This window comes from Channa argus, chromosome 15 (assembly GCF_033026475.1).
Source record: "Channa argus isolate prfri chromosome 15, Channa argus male v1.0, whole genome shotgun sequence".
Classification (NCBI taxonomy): domain Eukaryota; kingdom Metazoa; phylum Chordata; class Actinopteri; order Anabantiformes; family Channidae; genus Channa; species Channa argus.
The window spans coordinates 20650177-20671983 of record NC_090211.1 but is presented as its reverse complement, the minus strand read 5'-3'; the positions used below and the strand labels follow the sequence as shown (position 1 = coordinate 20671983).

Below are 21807 nucleotides of genomic sequence, written 5' to 3'. Positions count from 1 at the left end.
ATAAAATGTATTTTTGTCGACCAAAATATCTGTTTCTGCAGAACAACACGCAGTTTGAAGTTCAGACGCTCACAGACAGACTGCGCTTGTACTGTACATTGTCCTGCGCATTTTGCATTTACTGTATTTCTGTGGAAACCTCAGCTTTGATTGAGGCTCAATCCAAGATTTGGGCTTCATTGGTACATTTTACAGCTTTGTTTTAACTGCAACTCGATAACTAATGACTCAAGTGCTGTGAGGAGCGAGGTGTAATGTAGCAGATGGTAGAAGAGCATAGCAGAGCGGGGAGAGGATTGAACTTGAGACTTATGCTGGGTTGCACTTGGCATGTCCACAATCTGTCCTAACCACCTCTGATGTGGTTAATTGGTAAAAAAAAAGCAGAGCGTTGTAACACGATCAGTGTAGTGTGTTACGTTCCGCAGGAAAACGCTTTCGCATTGGCAGCTCAATCGCATAGGAACAGAATTTTGGGAGGAGATGGTTCCTCGCCGACACTGCAGGCATCAAAAAATAAAAGTCAGAATGAGTAAATATGTGGTTAAACTCAGCAAACTGTCCGTGGTTTCAGTGGATACCTCATCATTAAACATCCTTTATTTCCACCAGATTCTGAACCTCGTTCAAAGAGACCATGTCCACATACTTTTGGCCACGTGGTGTGTCCCATAATTCTCCTCCTTCCCATCTCCAAACCCTTTCATCCCTCTGTCGATCCCTTTCCTTCACACTCAGAGAAAAAAAAAAGTCCACTCCCACTCGTCTTTCTCTCTCTCTCTCTCTCCTTCTTTTCCCCTTGTCAGTCTGTCCCTCGCTCTTTCACCTGCACGCACACCTCTCATACGGCATCAGCTGCTGTCCCGTCACGTTAAGGGGTGGAGAAGAGAAACAGAAGAAAAGATGGAGGGAGAGAGGGAGCACATGAAAGGAGGGAAGGAAATGGCACAGAGAAAGAGAGAAGGAGGCTGAGAGAGGGAGTGAAATACTTCTAATTCACAGAGACAGGATGCGTTTCCGTGGCAACGTGGTTTCCATCGTAACAGGCCTGCTAAGGATGCCATTAGTGGGGAACGAAAAGAGTATGCCACTCACACTGACGTACACACACTGAGCGATACACAAAAACACAACCTACATGGATTCATGCTCGAGTTCTACTACACTCACACACACACACACACACACACACACAATCATGCATAATCTACACACGCTCCCACCCACACGTTGTTCTCTTCCCCCCTTCTAAACTCACAACTCGCGTCCTGCTCCCACTTCCCCTCTGCCCACACAGGAAGTCAAACTAATACATCACCACTACACTTTTGTTCACATTGATCCACATTGATAATGCAGCACTTTTACTGTACCGTGCTGTAGCACAACACAGGGACTGAACCCGGCAAAAATCAGTTTGCGATTGTTCCAAACGTTTATTTATTTTTAAGGCAATGATTCGATCCTGTCCCCGTCCTACATGGTCTAACGTTTCGGCTCACGAGGCTCCTGCTGTGCTGTGCTGTGCAGCTACTTGTCAGCAGGTGTGAAGTAGTCAGTACAGAGAGCACCGAGTGTGAAGCTCTTCTTCCATTTTTCTCTTGCATCCTGCAGAAAAGCTGATAAAACGTCCACCACTAAATTTCTTTTCAATCCCATCTCTTCCAGCACTTTGACAGCCATCAAGCCTTCGGCTGTAAAACATCAAACTGCTCTCGCCGGGTCCCTGCTTCTTTACGAGCTCTTGTTTCAGGTGATGACCGCAGAGGTGGAGCACGTTTGACTCTCTGTGAACTGGGATGGTAACACTCTTAGCAACTCGCTTGTGTTCGGCTATCGAAAGCCAAACAGGTCATGATTCGCCTCCTTTGAACAGTACTTTGTTACTGTTCACGTCACTTCGCACATTTTGGAATAAACCACGTTTTCCGTATTTTAATGAAAAGAAATCACTAGAGAAACAGGCACAGTGTCAGTTCCTCCTTCCATGGTCTTATATAAAAGACTTACTCAGAGTGAGCTGCTATGCAGTAATTTTACTCTTTGGCTTCCTGAACTTGAACTTGGCGTCTCACTCGACATGAGTAGATTAGAAACAAAACAAACAAAACAAAGCATCAGATGTTTAAACCATCATTTATGTCTGTTACCGTTAATTAGTTAATGTCCCCCCCAAACACGAAGCAGCACTGGTCCACAATAAAGAATAGAGAAAAAATATTGTCAAGTACTTTTAATACTTTAAGCCAAATATAAATCCTGTACTTACTTTTACTTAAGTAGAAATTTGATTGGAGAATAATATCGTTCAGTTTTTGAGTGTTTCTTTCAGCAGCAGCTGATTGTAGATGCAGATACAAACAGCACTAAGCCTTTAAGATTCCACACTGCAATACTCCCCATACAGTAACTTGCATCGGACACCATCCTGCAGGGCGATAAACACCAGCGGCGACGCACACTGGCAGGTTTGTCGCACTACGCAGCATCGTCCCAGCGTCGCTCGTTGCCCTCGGTGCAAAGAGCTGTTTGCAGTAGCGTTTAAAATGCTGCCTGCTGATATAAAACTTGATAAAAACAGTGACTGAACACATAACGACAGGGAAAATACTTTTGATATTTTGCGTCCTCTCCGTCTTCCGTTTTTTTTTTCCCCAGTCAGCTACACCACCTTTTTGCTATGGCCTAGCAGGTGCAAAGGTCTAAACCTAAATACAGAAGAGATACATTTGTGGAAAGACCTCATCTCGGATCAACTCAAATCGTTTCATTGCTCTCACACCTGTATGAAACTAACGTCACTTGATCAATTTTATACTAGTTTCCATTCATTTTCTGATTTAATGAAAGAAAAAACAAAGCTTGCTTTGGCTTTAACGAACTTAACGAACTTAACGAACTATTTCAAACTTCTCACTGAGCAGAAGTTGCTGATCACCCGTGGTAGACGAAGGATCGGCACAAACCTTTGAGCTCACTTTGGACTCAGCCCCATTGTGTTGTGTTTTTATGGTTTCATGGCCAAATTGAAGGCAACAAAATCTGCAACTGGGCTGATTTGTGATTTAAACTTCTTGAGGCCTCCTTGTTGGAAACAAGGAGCCAAACCGACTCTGAGGAGCAGCTTTCATATGCTCGTGGAAAAAACAATGAAGGAGTGTGTGACCCTTGTGTGCTGCTGACCCTGTGTCGCGTTTAAGCACTCTTCTGATTCTCTTATAAAAGAGGACACACAAAACCTCCCACAAGAGGAAGAGAATAAATTTGTAAATTGCCAGCGTACAAAGCAGACAATAGCAATGAGTGTGAAGGTCAAAGCAGAAGATGCAAAAGTAACAGTGTGTGACGGCTTCATGCAGTATTCAGAGTTAGTAGAGAAAGGCTGCGTAAATAAATACGAGTCAGGCAGAAAACATTTTTCTTTAGTATTCAGGAGACGCACTGATAGTTTGTTACACAAGTCATGCTGCTGACCCTTTGCATCACCACTCAGTGATGCTCAACAGCATTTTGATCAGTCTGACAGGATGAAGATCAGAGAGGACAGTTGGATTTTTATCTGCTGTCCATGCACAAAGACGGGATCTGTTGTAATTAGCTGTTCATTTGTAGCAACGACACAACAGCGAGATCTTTTCCAGACAAGTTTAAAGTTTTAAGTTAAAGAATCGACTGGGTGCAGTGAGTTCATCTTTAACAGGAGCTGTGAAAATGTGAGCACTGATACTAGACAGTACGTTGATATTACTGTAGGCAGCAAAGCATGTTGCTCGCTCTCTGCTTTGCTCCGGGGCATCAGAGACAATAACCCAGTTTTCACATGCAGGGGCCCAATAACCACACAGAGCGCGTTCATAACCTGCTGCGTGTCGCCTCCAAAAAGAGAGCGTATCCAGGGTTACGACAGGTTACTAAAGCGTTTTAAAATGCAATGCGTCCTACGTTCATCTCCAGTGGTCAGTGATTCACATGCATCTGCAGAAGCAGTGATGTGACCAGGAGCCTGATACTGAAGATGATGATGTTAGTACCAGCACATTCCCAGCGCTCAGAGATGTTGTTCTACTCCGTGCAGGAACAAAGTGTTACTCCTGCCATGTGGGTCAGGTGCAGCACTACACTATGTAAAAAATGCACCGCATACACAAAAGGCAGATTCACACACAGAAAGCTGCCAGTGTCTCTCACTGTGTTTCTGAGCTGCATGTTTCGTGACTCAATCCATCATCGGCACAAACAACTCTGTCAACACCGTTGCTCCTGCCACATAAGTCAGAGCGAAGACGTGCGAAGGGAAATTATTCTGAAAATAGTGGAGCTCAAAAACAGAAACGGGTGGATAAGCTTCTTGATAACAGAAAGTCCTGCAGGGCGAAACACAAAGAAGAGCAACGTTCGTGCCCAGAGAGAGCTGAGCGGGTAAGTCGGACACCCCTGAAGCCCCGTGTGTCCCCCTACTGACATTGAATCAAACGCTGCTGCAACTTTCTCTTCTCTGCTTTTTGGAGTCTATATTATTCTTAAACAGTAAATAAATAAATAAATAAATAAATAAACGCACACACACACACACACACACACACTCAGCAGATATTGATATAATTATGGTTTTCAATGCTTTTGAGGTAGCGACGTTCATTAGCATTTAAAGTGAAAGGCGACGTGCAGCGGGTTTACAGTGCCTGATGCAAACGCCGCATTAAAAACAAGCATTCAGAAACGACGAGGCACCTCTGCAGGGCAGCGGCGTCGCACCGAAGGGGCAATTCTAATTAGCCATGTGACAGTCAGCATGTTAACAGGCAGCTTTCATGTGGTGTGACAACAGAAAAAGCCCCGGAGCTGCAACCTTTGACAAATGTGCAAATGAAAGCTCCACCTTAAAAAGAAATCGTCCGCGGGTTTTTGGGCCCACAGAGTCCTGTCAGCTCAGCGCGCACACGAACGGGATGAAATTCAATAACCCTACACCGCTGCTAGACTTTCCAGAAGGAAACTGGACCGAGTGAATGAAATTCTGCTAAGAAACGAGTTAATTCACAAGGTGCGTTGCAGCCAGAGAAAAAAAAGCATTCGCTGTTTTCGGAGACGTTTATGGGGAAAATGCTTTTTGGGTCGGTGTTTGCCGAAGTTGCAGCTCTAACAAATGAAGGCCGCACTAAGTCCTCAGAAGCACGTCCTGAAGTGTCCAACATGGATGCACGTCCCACCGTTCAACGCAGTGCTAAGCTCCGGTTCTGTGAGTAGAGTCCTTAAAACAAAGCTACACGTGCCCGGGGGGAGTCGGCAGATCCCACGATCGCAGCTCATGCGTATATGACGTGTAGCTGCTGTGTCTCCCTGAGGGGAAAACACATTTCTGATGCTGTCACACTTCATGAAGACAGTGTAATCAGACACTTACCAAGTCTTTGAAAAAAAAAGAAAAAAAGAAGAAACCCACTTACTATTCAGGCGTCCCACTGCAGCAAAGTCAAACTGTGACCCCCGTCTCCTCATTTACTTTCTGGATGCTTCTCTCACTTTATGCAGCACATATTCAGTCTTTTGTTTTGTGTGGTCACATAAATCACAGTGCAAGATCCAATCACACAAGCAGGCGTACATTTGGATCTCTCTCTTTTTTTGGGGGGGGGGGGCACTTATCTGTGTTGCTGGCATCACTGACTGCGATAACGGCTCAGCTACAGAAATGCTGCAGAAACTGCTTCATCAAATCCGATGCACAAACACGCTGTAGGTAGCTGTTACTATCAGCTGGCCGTTATCCAGAACAAGGTGAGAATCCAACACAGCGTTGGTCTATTACTTCCACATTCTTATCTCACAGAACAAAATACAAAAACTTGGCCTGAAGTTGGAAGAACTATACAAAGACTCACTGATGCATGCCATGAATGTTAGGCCTGGTTAGAAGTGCCGTGATCTTATTTCTCTGTGCCATTACGGCTGCTTTTGAATCATATTTAACGTGTAAACACACTTAGCACAATAAAGGCAAATGGATGTGCTGATGAAGGCTTGTGGAAACGGCTGCACACGTCCACACAGTGCAGGTTTGTTGTTCCGCTGTCGTCCTGGTACACGGCGTTCCGTTTATTAGCATGCGCCATTGTTTAAAAGCCCCAAGTGCTCGGCCGCCTCTTGCCAATAAAAGTCTATTAAGCCTGTTTGACTTTGCTAATGCAAATCAGCCTTTGACGGAGAACAGGGCGGTCAAAGCTCCAGTCGAGCCAACGAGAGCGTCTGACACTGGACTGGATGTGACAGAGAACAAAAACAGGAACTAATGCACATAACGAAACACCGGGCGCGAGTCGGTTTATTGATGATAATGACTGATGAAAGCGAGCGTGGTAATGAGATGACAAATAATCAAATCTTCAGTCGAAGATGATGAGGTTTAAAACTGTCTAATGAGAACGTGATGAAGACTGTGACGGCTGATATTGTCTCATATTGAAATGAAGCTCCGTGTAACAACAGATCCTTAACTTCTTTAACTCAACAAACGAGAGCCTCATTTAAACCTTCTTTCTGAAGGTTTTTAATCAAAGGAATTTAAATAATTCAACAACCATTTGGCTACGGGTTGAAATAGAAAAGCCTTCAAAAGAACAGCCCTTTTTAAAAGGAGAAGAATTGCGGCTGATGTCACTCAGCGTGGACTGGGAACTGCTTAAAAACCAAACAAGACGGTGGCACCTTCCCAAAATGTTTAACCATTAATTTAAGCCCCACTGGTTCTTTATGTGGTTCTTCTAATGTGATCCATATTGGGATACTGGGCCCAGTAAATTCAGTGCATGGTGTCGTAAGCACAACCCGACTAACACACACGGTTACTGTGCTACGTGCTTCATTTGTGACTTACAGCACTGAAATAAAAGCCTGAGAGCTGTCAACTCATGTATGTTTATGTCAGTGTGTGTCTGAGCTGGTTTTGCAGCTAAAGTGGTCTAGGGACTCCCACTATGTGGACACACTGGACCTTAGTGGTATCTTTCTTTACTGCTTTTGAAAAGCAGCAACTGTCCCTTTTTGTAGAAATAAAAACACAAGAAGCCACAAAATGGCTGACGCTGACACGCACCCTCCAGGAGCTCGTCATGTGATGCGTTCACAACAATAATTCAGCCCATCCCCTGTGAATTCTGGGCGACCTTGCAACTTAAAACATCACAAAACTATGCAACACGCATCCCAATTGTTGCAACAGGGAAAACTAAATCAGACATTCTGTTGCCTCAACGATCACAAAACATCCACAAAAGCATAGAGAGACAGACTTTAGTTAAAGGTGACTTGTTGTGACGGCTGCAGGGGGACAGACAGTGCTTGTGTAAAATCGGGGTAGGGGATCAGAGAAACCTGGCGTCCCCAGGTAGATTTCTGTCGGAGTACGCAGGTTTCCAATCAGCTCCGTCAAACTGTCCATGACAGGAACACACAGCTGAGTGAAAGAAAGGAGGCGACGCCACCTCGTTTTTAAAACAAAGTCCGGCAGAAAAGGTAACTAACAAACTGCCTCGTACAAGCAGGATTTTTGAAATTCAAACAGTTCTGTCACAAACTCACACACAAAAACAGAAAAGTCAGAAAGCAGCTTTTTTTTTTTCCACTATAAGTTGCAAGGTGGAGGAAGAATCATGTTACTGCTGCATGTTTCCAGGAACCAGGTTTCTTACGTGCACGTTAACATCATTTCCTGACTTCGCCAGAAAGCTGATTTCTCCGATTACCCCGGTTACTCAAGTGCATGCACGTAAACACGGTGTATGTCTATCTGACCAGGGACCTGTCCAGGGTGTCTCACTGTGACAGACTCCAGCCCCCCGTGACCCTAAACAGGATGAGAGGTTAAAGATAATGTACGTGATAATAACGTGATCAGAAAATAGTGAGATCACAGCAGAAGAAACCGCAACAACAACAACAACATGCTGCACACAGCAGCTGTTTAGATGCAGGTGGTTTCATCCACAAAAAGTTCATATTCAAATATGAAACTCTGGTACTAACGATCAATTCAAAGATGAGGCTAATGAGACAAGTGTATTCACACTGCGTTGGCAGGCGAAGCATTTATATTGTCTTCAAAGTATCCACACACAGTAATCCTACATCCTCCATTTGTCACGTCTGACTCACACGTCTGTGTACTGTGTCTCCAAAGGTGTTGGTACGAACGGCGAAGACGGCGACGTGCGAGGACGAACTTGCAGGCCTGTGTGCAAAAGCAGGCAGGCCGAGGGAGTGAAGAGCAAAAAGAGGAGGTGGTGTTTGCTGTAATTTTAGGAGAACAAGAGAAGGGAGGGACAACATTTACATTCATCAGAGCAGCTCGCCTCAACTCACATAACGTGAGAAGGAGGGAGGAGAAAGAGGGTGAAGGAGCAGGCGAGAGAAAAACCAAAAAGAAAAAAAAAAAAGTAGAGATGCAACGAGACAGAATGGGGTTGAGCAAAAAGATATTTTCTGCGTTTCTTCTTTGTTTTATTCAGAGGTAGAAAAGCTTCCGTTGCGATGGGATTTGTTTCAGAGAGGCCACTTGTGTTGGCAATTACAATGATGCTACGTCTGAATAACTCACTGCAAAAAGAACAAAGGGACTGAGGGGACGTGAAAATGTGCAGGTTAATGTCCACAAATGTAATCAGTGCTTTTAGTCGCGATCGCACGCAGTTCTCCCACCTGGGATTCGTCTCAGATGGGACGACGCCTAAAGAGGTCGTCACCTGGAATCAGGTGAATGTGCAAAACTGTGTGTTTTTGCATGTGTGTGTGTGTGTGTGTGTGTGCGTCCACAGTCAGCACAGAGAGTCTCTAGATTGAATAATGTTTATTCTGTAGGTCAGCAGGAACACATAGGAACATGTTGGTCTGATGTATAGGCTATTGTGTGTGTGTGTGTGTGTGTGTGTGTGTGTGTGTGTGTGTGTCGCAGCATGTGTCTCTGATGAGGGCCAGCTTGGCACAGCACTGCTGAGTAATTGAGCGAGCACATTCGCATCCTTCTCCTTCTTCCACATCCCTGCTTCCTCCTCTCTTCATCCTCCCTTCTTTACTCCTTCTCCATCTCTTCTCCATTTGCGCCTCCTTCCTTCCCTTCCTTCTGTTATCCTACCTTCCTGCCTTCCCTTGCTGCCTTCCCTTCCCTAGCGCTTTCGTTTTTTTGATGAGACACAGCACAGACAAAGCAAGAGGGAGGTGGCAAAAGCAAAAAGGATGAAATTAGAAAAGAGGTCTGTCAAAAAAAACAGCTAAAAGTAAAAAATTTGTGAAAGGATTAAACAAATTTGTAGGATATGATTCATGAGTCTAATTTTTGATATGATATGAGCTCGAATAATTAGTCTGTTAATCAGCTGATCAACAGAAGATTCATCTTTGTAACTAACTGATCAACTATCATCATTTTACTGCTGTTTTTTTTTTTTTTTTTTTGCATTACATGACGTGAACCCTTCATCTTTACATTTCTGACTGTTGGCCAGCTTGAGTGTGCTTTTCTCTGGAGGGGCTGCTTGAACAGGAAGAGGGCAGCCGTCAGCAGGAAGTAGTCAGCATGAGCAGCATGTCAACAGAAGGTGGTTGGACTCAGGCAGAAAGGTCAAGGGGCAGTTTTCTGCTAAGTCCAAATGTAACTAATTGAGTTTTTGTGAAAAAAAAAAAAAAAAACGATCCAGACGGCCTTAAATATGTACTTCCACTTTTATTAGCATCCGTTTTTTTCATTTAATGAATCCAGGGAAACTGTAATTTAGAGACATTTTTTGTCCAATTTGTGAACTTTAATGCTTCAAACGACGCCTCAACTGATTTCTGAACTTGCTTCTTTTGGGTCTAGTTTGAATAGAACACGTAACTGAATCCCATCAAACTTCCCTTCGACTTCCCTACATTATAAAATCTTCTAGCTGAAAAATGCCTCCAGACGACATCACTTGGAGGAACCTTCAGCTCAGGTTATGTCATCTTGTTGCTATGGAACTTGTAATCATGGTAATACTGCTTTCCCACAGCTCCCCCAGATGACATCATCAAAACTACTAATGATGAGAAAAACTCCTCCAGGTGATGTCAACACATCACACATCCTAAACTAAAGCCATCGAGAGCAAGTTGATATGCAATGAAGTTGCCCTTCAACGCACTTACTGCACATTCCGGCCGTGCATTTGCCATAGTGTGTCACTCTATCCACTATATCGTGCACTCACAGTATCCCACAATGCACCATTACAAGTCGAGCACACGGCTGGCAGACAACAATCCCACAGCTGTCAGTGTTGACGCAGCGTGGCAGTTAGTAAGTGTCCAAAATGTCAATCGACCGCTCACTACTGAGTGCAGTGCTTCAAGTACATGATACAGGGAGCAGGGACTGAGCGAGTAGGGGGTGATTTCCGACACAGCCTCTGTCTTTCACAAGTTCATCATGCCGGAGTTTTTGGTGGAGCTGTCAGAAATGTTTGCATGCAATTATGTTTGTTATGTTGGCATTTGAAAGTGCTGCGTTCAGTGATGGCATTTTAATGGCATTTTTAAAACGAATATATTGTGGTTTAATTATTGTAATAGCCTGCTTCAATGGCCTGAAGCAGATGAAGGATGATTAAGACACACTTTCACAGCTTGTTTTTGTTGGGTGCCATAACAATTTGGCCAAATCTGGCTCTGCAGCACAAATTACTATGTCCAGTTGGAGGCTGCCAAGCTATTCAGCAAAGGTTTGTTGACTGTGGTAATGTAAATGAAAGTGAATGAACGCAGGAGAGATTTATGCATGTCAAGCTACTAATGGTGCCACCTCGGACTGACAAAGACAAAGTGAACTCTCACTCGATTACATTCTCACAGGAACACACTGGGTGTTGCAAGGGCTCAATCTGTGATTGTTTACAGGACTGTCACACCACCCGCCACCAGGGACAAGAGGCACGGAGCTTTGTAAGTTGACAGACGGGAACAGTTGGAGGGGAAGCGGTTGTGTTAAAGGTTAGGCAGGGTGGAGCAGCGGGTCTTTGATCCTTTCATGGTGAGGGTGCTGGGGTCTCTGCTCTCCCCTCGTCCATCATCTGCGTATAAACCGAGAAGCACTCACTCATCTCTGCCCATGAATAGATAGAGGTTCATCATTCGCTCTCTACCGCGGAATTAAAGCGGTGGCAGGTGGAGATAAGGCTAATAAGGAGTGAGGAAAGCTGTGCAGAGACGGTTCGGCGAGCGTCCAGAGACAGTCAGGAGTCCTGATGAGGTGCTGGGATGGAGGGGACTGTTTTCCATGGACAGAGAGCGAGAATAAAGAAAAGAGGGGAGAGCTGAGATAAAACCAGAGCGGTGAGGTCGCTCGCGTCTGTGGCTTAACAGCACCACCTCACCATCCTGTGTAAAATGTGTTAACCGTACAGTGAAACTCGATGCTGCGCCTGAAAACATGTTAACCTCTGCAGGTAGCTAACGTTGGAAAAATGTCTGTGGTTTACAGCTGTTTTAAGATAATTGACAAACGTCTAGTTGAGTACAAACTCTGCTGTGCTAAAGTCTGAAGATCTAGTTCACAGTAACTGGAACGTTACCTGAACATTTCTTTGTTTTCCCAAATTATTTTACCTTCATGTGCATGTGTAGACCCTACAGTCCATGTTGTCCACGTTTCTCCATCCAGATCTGAGTTGTTCATCTTTTGTCCTTCACTTTTTGTACTTTTCACCAACACTTGTTCAGTTTATTAAACACCAGTCGCCGCCATATTTGTTTTGACAGAAGAACGTGATTTGCCCAGCTGCAGTGGATTGATGACGATCTTACCGCAACTCATGCAAGATGCAAAACAGTTTAGTACGAGTTTAGAGGGAAGAAGGTCAGTCTGCCTCCTGTGAGCTGCCACAAGATGAAGCAAACCTCTACCGGCTGACCACATTCATGAAGACACAGAACGAAGACCACTGAAGGCCTGGGTCTGTAGGTGGACAGAGCCAGGGTGTAAGGACAGTTCAGTCCAACAGAAAATACTTTTTTTTGCTTGTGTGACTTGGCTGTGATTTCATGGAAGTGTATCTCGTTTCATTTCTTAGTATTTCCCCACAGCCATGACTGGGTACACACACCCACTGTGTGCGCTGGAAAACAATCCGTCTTCACTGCAAAGCAACAGACCTGAGGACAGAAACAATGGGAGGTGGAAAGAGTGAAAGTGAGGCAGCTCGGGGGGGCGGGGGGGGAGGTGTAGGAGAAAGTTATGGGTGAGTTTAAAAGTGGCCACATTCTAAATGGCCAGAGTAAATTGAGACCAACGGGGTTGGAAAATGGGACACATAAATTTAGGACTCAATATTTCTCCTCTTCCAAATATTTCTCCTCTCTCTCTCTCTCTCTCTCTCTCTCTCCCCCTCCATCTTTTTCTCTCCAGAAAAAGGGGAACACACACTGTGGGTTGTCACATTTTCTAAACCAGGACAATGAGAAGGTAAAACGAGACCAGTAGTGGGACATTTTCCCCCAAGCCATGTTGCACCATGACGCCCAGTTCACTGCAAAGTTAATTTCACTTAACTGACAACCTGCTTCCCCCAACGAGAACAAGACTAAAACCGAAAGAAATGTAAAATGAGAACGAGGATGAAAGTGTTCTTCATCAACAGATGAAGTCTATTAACAACCTGCTGCATCCGTGGAATCAAACTGCAGTTTTTGTCCATCTTCCAAAATCCGGTTCCAAAGCCAATTTAGCTGCTCGACCTGTTGCACAAATGTTATTAAGGGAAGATGAAATTTAAGAATAAAAATCATCTAGAGGCCTCTGAGAGCTGAGACAAAGCACAAAGATGGAGCAGCACAACATTTATGAGATAATTTAACATGATTTACATTAAAGTTATTCTCCGATGCATTTCTTCCAGAAGAAGTTCCAGAATTGATGTTAATTCTCATCATAACAATGTTAGTGACACTTTAGCTTCTCCTCTTGATAGTGAAGAGGTTTCATCAAAGCTGGAATAGGATGGAGGGACAGAGGGACCACAGCTGTCACAATCAGCACCGATTACACGCTGGACTAATTAGTTTTATTCTTTGTGATTAAAACCATCCTTTAAACCTCCAGCAGAACCAGGCTCAGGGAGGGCGGCCATCTTGACCACTTGTAGAGAGTCGAAAGTGGAGAGAGAAAAGTTGTTTCATACTCATTGTCGCCAAATAGCTTCTTAAATTGGAAGAAATCCCCGGATTTCTCCCTCAATCAGGCTCATTAGCTGGACACATGTCCACAAACACAACAAACATGGCGTAAGGTCGAGTTGGTCGAGCAAGAAAAAAAAAAAGCTTCCTCTGTTGTTTGGAAATTATTCACGGGAATCAAACGGTGGCGATTTGCAAGTTGTCTCAAAATGAAATTGGTTTCGCCGTGTTTCCTGACACCGGGCACAGAACTTTATGAAAGTCGCAGCTCCGCGTGTTTTATTGTAGCCATGGCACCAACGGTCGGGCCACTATAGCACAAAATGGGAGGGTTGTGGCAGGAAAAGGGCATCCAGCGTAAAAACTCATGCCGAATCAACGTGAGGAACACGGGACAAGCTGAAAGCTGTTGGCTTGACGGGATGAGGCAGAGGCCAAACAACATGGAGCTCTGCTAAGTGTTTGAGTGATTTTGCTGTTGAACTGCTAAATGTAGATGCACCACATTCCCCCAACCTGAACGGAACCAGTCCTGCAGTACAGACTTTGTCATGTTTGTTTGTTTAAAGTGAAGAGGAACGAATAAAATATTAAAATATAAATGGAATTTTTATTTTAATTGAAAAATGTGAAAAAAGAACTTACTGGGACAATAACTGAAAAAATAATTGCTAGGTGTTAGTATAATATTAAAAAGTAAAAAATAAAATAAAATAAAGTTTTCTAGGTCTTGCAGTTAAATACAGACGTGTAAGAGATTGCTGGGTGCACACACACACACACACACTGTAAAAACCACTAACAACGAAGCAACAGGGACTAAAACTGGACAAAAGGCAGCAGCATCCAGGATTAAAGGACGGATCAGAAAGATGTTACGAGGTTTACTGTGCTTCACTGGACACAGCAACAGAAAACATGAATGAACTGAACAATTAGTGGGAGAAGAGATGAAAAGAGACACAGAGAGACATCGGGCACAGGAACACTCCCTTTTAATTCTCTTATCGTTTACAAATGCTCCTAATTGGGCCTGTGTTTGAGCTGGGACTCGGTGCTGCCGAGCAGAACAGAGCATCACATTAATAGAGTACAGGACCTGTGTGATTGCTGCAACAATAGGTGCTGCTGCAGGACATTAATTGGGAACATAAATGCAGACGCGTTTATGTTCCGCACATTCGGCTAAAAGTCCCAAGAGGACACGGTGAGGACACCTCGACCAGGGAAGATATTCATTTGTTTTGGGGTGAAAAAAAAAAAACCAAAAACCAGGCTTGAACTGCGGGTGAACACATAACTGCGGAGGAGCAAAGGGAACACGGTTCCTTGGAAAATGAGGTACGAGCATTAATTGCTCTTCTGTGCCGTGATAAAACGGTTCAGGCAAACACACACACACACACACACACACACACACACTTCCTCCACAACAATTATCCCCGAGCACAGTTCAACACTAGCTTTACACCATCATCTGCCCTGAAGAATTAGCAGCACTGTACACACACACACAGAAAACACAAAGACTCCCACAAATCGCTGCTTTTCTTTTCTCACCAAACGTCTCGGACGCCCACAGGCAAACGACCACATTTGAAGCGGTGAAAAGCCTGAGTTACTTGGGCAAAATTGATCACGTCCTGCTGTTTTGTTCCTGGAGCCGCCAGTTCCACAAAAGATGGCGTCGAGCGAGCTTGTTTGTGTGTTGGTGTGACGTGCTTCTGAATTTCTGCTCTTATCTATTGAATATCTGTGCACTAATTGTCTTACAGTGTGTCTCATGTGTCTCATGTGTCTGGCTGCATACGTTTGCACGCGTGCAACTGTTATCACATCCTTCCACGGCTTCCCTCAGGCCGCCGCCGCCGCCTGTTTTCTTCCGTCTTCGTTAATTGTACACGACCTTACGTTTAAATCCCGCGCGCAAGCGGGTGCAATCTCTCCGCTAATCTACAGCAGCAGCCGCCGCCGCTCACAGATTAGCTCACTGTTCATATTGAGAAGTGGCCCTGGGGTGACCAGCAACAACTACAGCTATTTGTACTATTACAAAGCTGCACCTTCTAGACACGCTGAGGAAAATGGCTCTGCGTGTCCTGATGATATAAGCATTAGCCAAAGCTTTAGATCACACTGATTAGTTCAGTCCAACACACGCTGTAGAGGGACAACGAGCAGGGTGGTGCTGGGAACCACTACTGACAAAAGACTGGCGAATGCTGCCATGTTGGCGAGCTCACACACACACACACACACACACACACACACTGAAAGAGTTGGACGCTTTCTCCTCATATCCTCCTTCATCTTGTCGAGTCTTTCACAGATGTGGCCACAGCTGCACTCTATCCATCTCTTCGTCCTCCGTTTTTCCTCCTTGGTTCAGGAGGCCATTTCCTGAGAAACTAGGCAGCTTCTTCGTGCACCGATCCATCTGCTGCTGCTGCTGCTGCTACACTTCCTGCAAACACCGCCCCCTCTGCCTCCCCCCGTCCCCGGCTCTCTCTTTCATGCAGCCGTGCACTCGGGGCACCGATCCTCATACCGCCCAGCCCCCCCTCACTGATTTCGCTCATTGATATAGATGTGAGTGGCCTTTGCCTCCATCCATCTCTCTCTGCTCCTCGGCCTTCTCTTTCATTCCTTGGTAATACCGAAGCTGTCTGGCTTCCGCCTTCCATCCCTTTATCTATTTAACTCTCCTACTTTCTCCCACTTCCTCTGCACTAGCAGTAACTACACAGCAGCCACTTTGTTAAAGCAGTCGCTGTGGTGGCTGGAAAGTCCCACTTTTTATGGATGAGCTACTGCTCAAGTTTTGCTCTAAAAAAAATAAATACTTTTTTTTTTTAAATCCAGTTTCGTTCTTGTTACAGAAGATTCACAGCATAGTGAGGCTGATAAAAAAGGAGCCTTGTGTTGAGTAAAGAATGCCACTCAACATCCCTATAAAATATCTCTCTTCCTCTAGCTGAGAAATGCTTCCAGATGACATCACTTGGAGGAGCTTTCAGTTCACATTAAGTCCTGTCTTTGCTTGTACAATGGAGTTTGTAATCATGGTCGACCTGCTTTTCCAGAGCTCCTCCAGATGACGTCATCTGTTCCCCTTTAAATCTTGAGTGGTGATACTGCACACACACACACACACACACACACAGAGCTCAGCTTTAGTGTTTCTCATTAACCACAAATACCAAATAACACTCCTCCTGGATGCATATGTGAGCAGAGATCTATGATTCTGCTTCGACCTGAGTCCTCACACAGAACTACAGTCGTCCACCGAGCATCTTTTATGGAGTCGCCTCTGAATTCTTTTCCCATTCAGCCCACACTAAAAATGTGAAAGCCGTACTCTCCGCCTTCTGCGTGTCGCCCTGTTATCGCCCTTCCTTGAAAGTGCAATGAAAAAGAAGGGGTTGTCTTGCCAACTGTAATAGCAGTATTTGGCCTTCAGTCTTGATGGGTCTGTGCGACGCCGTAAGATAAACACCTCATACTGCACTCCCCATTTCCCGGTCTTTGTCAGTCTATTTCCTCGGCCGCTTACTCACAGGCCCAATTTCTCCTAAGCTCCATAACTCGTCTTTTTATTCTATCTCCCTCAATTACTTCCTATCGCTTTTTCTCCATCTCTGCTGTCCACACAGTCCGTATTTTCCTCCCCCTCCTCTGCTCCTTATCCCGCTCAGCATCTCACTTTCAGAGACATTTTTCCTTCTTCTCTCCCTCTGTTGTTGACTCGGTCCTCGTCCTCTACCCTCATCTGTCCATCACCTACCTGTTGTGGCCGAATCCCCTCTAATAATTCGCACGCCTCCTTCCCTCCTTGCTTTCACTCAAAGTAGACTTTCTTCCACCCGGTCTCATCCTCACCATCTCAATTTCTCCACTTTTCCCCCAGTGTGTCCATCTCTCTCCCTCCCTCCCTCTGATCCATCTCTATCGTATTTCCGCCACTCCATTGTCTCAGCCCATTAGGCAGACACAAATCCGTTTGGAGACTGAGCCTTAGCGCGGCCCCGTCCTAACTCTCCTGGGCCTCGGTGCAGCCAGGAGGAAGCTCTCAGGAGAGCAAGAGTCTGGCTTGTGGCCGGGGAAATCCATTTAAACATCTGCCACCAAACACTGCTCCCTGCCGCTGCCTGGGGCACTTAGGGCACGTTTGTTTAATGAATGATACTCAACTCAACTACCAGCCAAAAGCTTCTCTCCTCCTTCCACATCCCTGCTTGTACTAAAACATAAAATGTCACAGGTAATGTAGCCATCCATGCACCAGGAAGGCAGAAGGCGCGTGTATGTATGGACAGTGTGCTGGGAGAAAATGTGCTGCAGTAGAGTGTGGTCTCAATGGGACTGGACGGTTTTCTGCCATTTCTCCCCTTTGTGTTCTAGTGAGACGAGCTTCAGTGGTGGCCGGCGACCTCGCCGTGTCACTGCGACTCGTGTCTTCTGCTGCTGCAACAACCTGTTGATCCCAGAGGGTCAGCAGACAAACTGGACGACAATAATGCGGCAACCCTGATGCTTGGGACAAATATTTAATAAAGAACTGACTTTCACTGCAGAGAAAGCAGACAAAACACTCAGCCACATTCATGCACAAAGTACCAAATGAATGAGCTGATTTTGCGGAACGGGGTCCAAGTCTAGATCCCACGAGGCCACAGATAAAGCAGCAGATTGCTTAATCCCATTAGGCAAGGCCTAGTAAATAGGCAGAGATCGACAGTAGCTGCCCGCTCGGCTGCAATCTCCAGCTGATTCTGTCAATGGCATCAGCTCTGTTGGCAGCTTGTCCCTCAAGTCAGACGCCCCACCAAACCCCGTCTGTCTTTCTGTCTGTCTCCCTGTCTCTTCATGGCAGCCAAACCAGTCAAAATGGCGTCTAAGAAAGTTACTATCAGAAGTACAATACACAATACACACAAGTACATCTCAGCCTAAGAAATGTGAAGGACAGCTGAAGAGCTAAGTGTACGATCTTTATATTCACCTTTGTTGATGGGAACAAAAGGTGAGTATAATGTGAGCACAGTGAAAACACAGCCTTCAGTGCCAATCGAAATGGAATCGAGCTGAGATTTAAATTTTGCCTCCAATAATAGAAAATATGTTGCGCTTATGTCTGACTATGTCCTCTGTCCTCCGTCTATGTCTCTGACTAGTTGGAGCTGCATTGGTCAACATATCAAATCAGGTCCCGTAAGTAAGAGAGAAGTTAGAAATTAAAAAAAGAGAGAGTCCTACCTTAGCAGCCATGATCATGGATGAGCCCCCACGGACTCCGAGGATGGGGATGTGGGTCTGGGCTGAAATGAAGTCCAGGATCTGGGCGATGGCCTCCTGGTCGGTGTCATCCCCAAACACCACACCCTGCAGCCAGTGCTCCGTCATGAGGTCACAGATGCTCTTGATGATGCTTTTAGGGTCCGTCTCATTCATGGTCAGCACCTCCACATTAGGCGCCATGTGGAGGAAGTCCTCCTTCTCCCGGGCCCCAGCCAGCGCCACCTCGCTGGAGTTGCCCACAAGGACAACGGCGATGCTGAGGCCACGCAGAATGTTGGGCAGGGCCATGTGGTGCGGGGGCGGCTGGGGGATGGGGATATAGTGGCCGCCACCGACCCCCCCGCCCTTCTCTCTCCGTGACTGGCAGGCTGGGGGCAGGTGGAGAAGGCAGAGCAGCAGGAGAAGGCATAGAAAGGCGCTGGTGTGACGATGGATCGATAAAAGCGGAGGTGGATGTGAGGGTCGGACTCGCCTCTCTTTCTCCTGGGCAACCACAGGGTTCGAGGTGAGGGACCCAGAATGGCCGTGAAGCGGGTAGGGGCTGCGGCAGCCGCACGCAGGCATGATGGACGAGTGGGAGAGTAATACCTGAAGAAGAAGGAAAGGGGAGGGGATGAACCAAAAGAAAAAGGATGGACGGGTGGGGGTTTGTGGGGATTTGATAAAGGAGGATAAAAAAAAGAGAAAGTAAATGAAATAAAGAAGAGAAGATGGAGAGAGGGAGACAGAGGTTAACATAGCACCAGGCAACACTGATTGAATAAAGTGAATTGCCGAGAGGCTACATGAATCATATGAATCAGTGCATATCAATGTCAGTGCACCGAGAAGAAAGAGACACAAGGAGGACACACATTTGGCACATAAATAGTGTACAAGCACACAGTCATGTGGCACAAAAGCATATGGTTTACATAGAACATCAATTAATAATTCATGTGCAATGTTCTGAACTTGCATTATGCTGGATATTATGATATAAACTCTCCCTCCAGATGAGATGCCGGCCTACTGAGACGGGCGGATGGCAACGAGGGAGGATCGCAGGAAGTCACACACGGAATATAATGCAGAGAATGGCTGAAACCGACTGACAAACGGTCCAGAGCACGATGAGCGACACGCCAAGACGCGGGCAAGCTGACCGATGCGGAAATTGATTAAGTGATTGACGGTGGAGTCTCAAGGCTTTGATACGACAGCCGCACTCCTCCCTCAACCCCGATTGGCCTAGTTTAGCGCTTTCCCTCGATGGCGTCCATCTCGCCATCCTTCCACCTCCCCGCCCACGTTCTACTTGACCGTATGGCTTTCTCTCTCCGACTCCCTCTTCCCTGTGCTTATTTATAGGGCTTTCCATTAATGGGGATGTGCAGCGGAGAGCGAAGGGACAGGTGGGAGAGGGGAGAAGACAGAGAGAGCAGAAAAGGTGGGACAGCAGCAAACACAGCTGGAGATGAAGCCGTGTGTGTGTTCTAGGTCTGTTTACATCTAACGTGTGGGAAGGCAGGTGTCCTCTTGAGTTCATCAGCATATAGTCGGTGTAGGTGTCGAGTCGGCGGGAATAGATGTTCACTCTGGTTTTGTGGGCAGAGATGCCCAGGACAGCGGGGGTGTAGTTGCTCATAAACTCCTTGTGAGCAGTGTATTGTGTGTAAATCTCATAGATGACTGCTTTTAACAAGGCAGATGGACGGTACAAAGAAGAACAAAACCACTAAAACAATAACCAGCCTGTGAAGCTGACAGCTAATAAGACAGGAAACGACAAAAGAGGAAGAAAAAAAAGCACGAAGGAGATTGAGAGAGGGATAAAGGGATGTATGCGGAGATGACAGAACAAGTTCTTTAGGGGAAAATAATTGCTGGAGGTTCGTCAGCTCTAATTACAGGCTCCTGTGTTAATAGTCAATTGCACACCACTTTCCAGGAAGGATGGAGAGGTAGGAGGAGAGTGATGATGAGAGGCACGAGGAGAGGAGGAGAGGAGGGGAGGAGGAAGAAGGAGGAAGCGTCAACCAAGGAGGAGCTCGGTGCGACGCGAGGAAGATGAAAGAAAGCGGAGAGGAGGAGAAGGAAGCGACAGAACGCAGAGAAAAGGCAAGAGAGAGGAGGGAGAAAGACGGCGAGCAGAGAGACAGCGAGAGAGAATGTGGACTTGTGTGCCAGCACTCTGTTTCCATGGCAACAATTAAAATAGGCCTACAGTACAGAGCAGACGTACAGACACACACACAGGCTTGGCAGTGAGTATTGATCATGTAAGTGGTGTACAGTAGCATCCTTAACATGGGTGCATTTTACACACTCCTTCCTCTCACACACACATTTACACATAAACACACACACTCATGCCAAACTCCCCACCTCCCTATCATGCACACACACACGCACACACACAAAAACACGCACTTCCAAGTTACAGATTATATTATCCAACGCAGTGTGTGATAATTCAGAACACGAGGTCTTCATGAAGTCCCACAGTGTCTCCTAAAGACACAAAAGACGCGGATTACACTGTCGATTGTACGAGCGAGGTTGTGACAGGAAATGACCCCATTTTGCCGTCGGCCGGCCCTCACCGCTCACCCACCATTTGCTCCATTAGCCACACCAGCGCACACAGCAACCGTATCAGTTACACACGAGTGGACCACAGAGGCCTCAGAGACCCCAGAGGTCCGAATCCCTACGGAGACATTCCTGCTTTTTGTGACTCTTTGTCAAACCATCAATGATCACGACCAGCAGCTTGTTGACAGATGGGATGAAGTGTTGGGTTATGAGTGGCACCTTCTCTACTCTGATCATTTCAGTCCAAACCACTTTTTTTTTTTCAGATCTCTGCCTACTTCTTTTCGTACAAATGAGCGGCTACGAGCTAAGTATTAGCAGTGAGTGGAAGAGGGCATTAGCAAAAGATACGCTGCGATTCCATCGACGCACGGTGAAGGGGACTTGTAGGACAGTAGCTGCAGACCCCGCTCTGCATCGTGGCCGATGATTCTCTGCATCGGCAGATGGCTTTGAGTCACAAGTGCTGGTCTGTGGGATGCTGCTGTTGGGACACAAGTCACCATCTTATGTAGGACGTTGAAAGACCCAAAACACCAGATGACACCAGCTCACCCTGACACGTGTCTTTGAATCGTGTATGTTCATGTATGTCAACTGCAACGCGGCTTTTCTTTGTTGGCATCTAGAGGTGAATCCTCTTCTCTTGATCTTGAGGAAATCTTGATCCCAAGGAAACGTTCACGTACATCCTGGAGAACATTCTTGACCTTTGATCGTATAAAAGGGTTTTTCTTTAGACTAAGA

General features: G+C 45.9%; 1 protein-coding gene across 5 annotated transcripts in view; it reads right to left on the bottom strand.

Moving 5' to 3' along the window:
* Positions 1 to 21807, bottom strand: part of grin2ba (glutamate receptor, ionotropic, N-methyl D-aspartate 2B, genome duplicate a) — a 113726-nt gene that overhangs the window by 65988 nt on the left and 25931 nt on the right. For all 5 annotated transcript variants that reach the window (XM_067477482.1, XM_067477480.1, XM_067477484.1 and 2 more), the window contains one exon: positions 18442 to 19071. In XM_067477482.1, coding sequence (XP_067333583.1) covers positions 18442 to 19071 — 630 coding nt within the window. The remainder of the gene's footprint in view (positions 1 to 18441; positions 19072 to 21807) is intronic.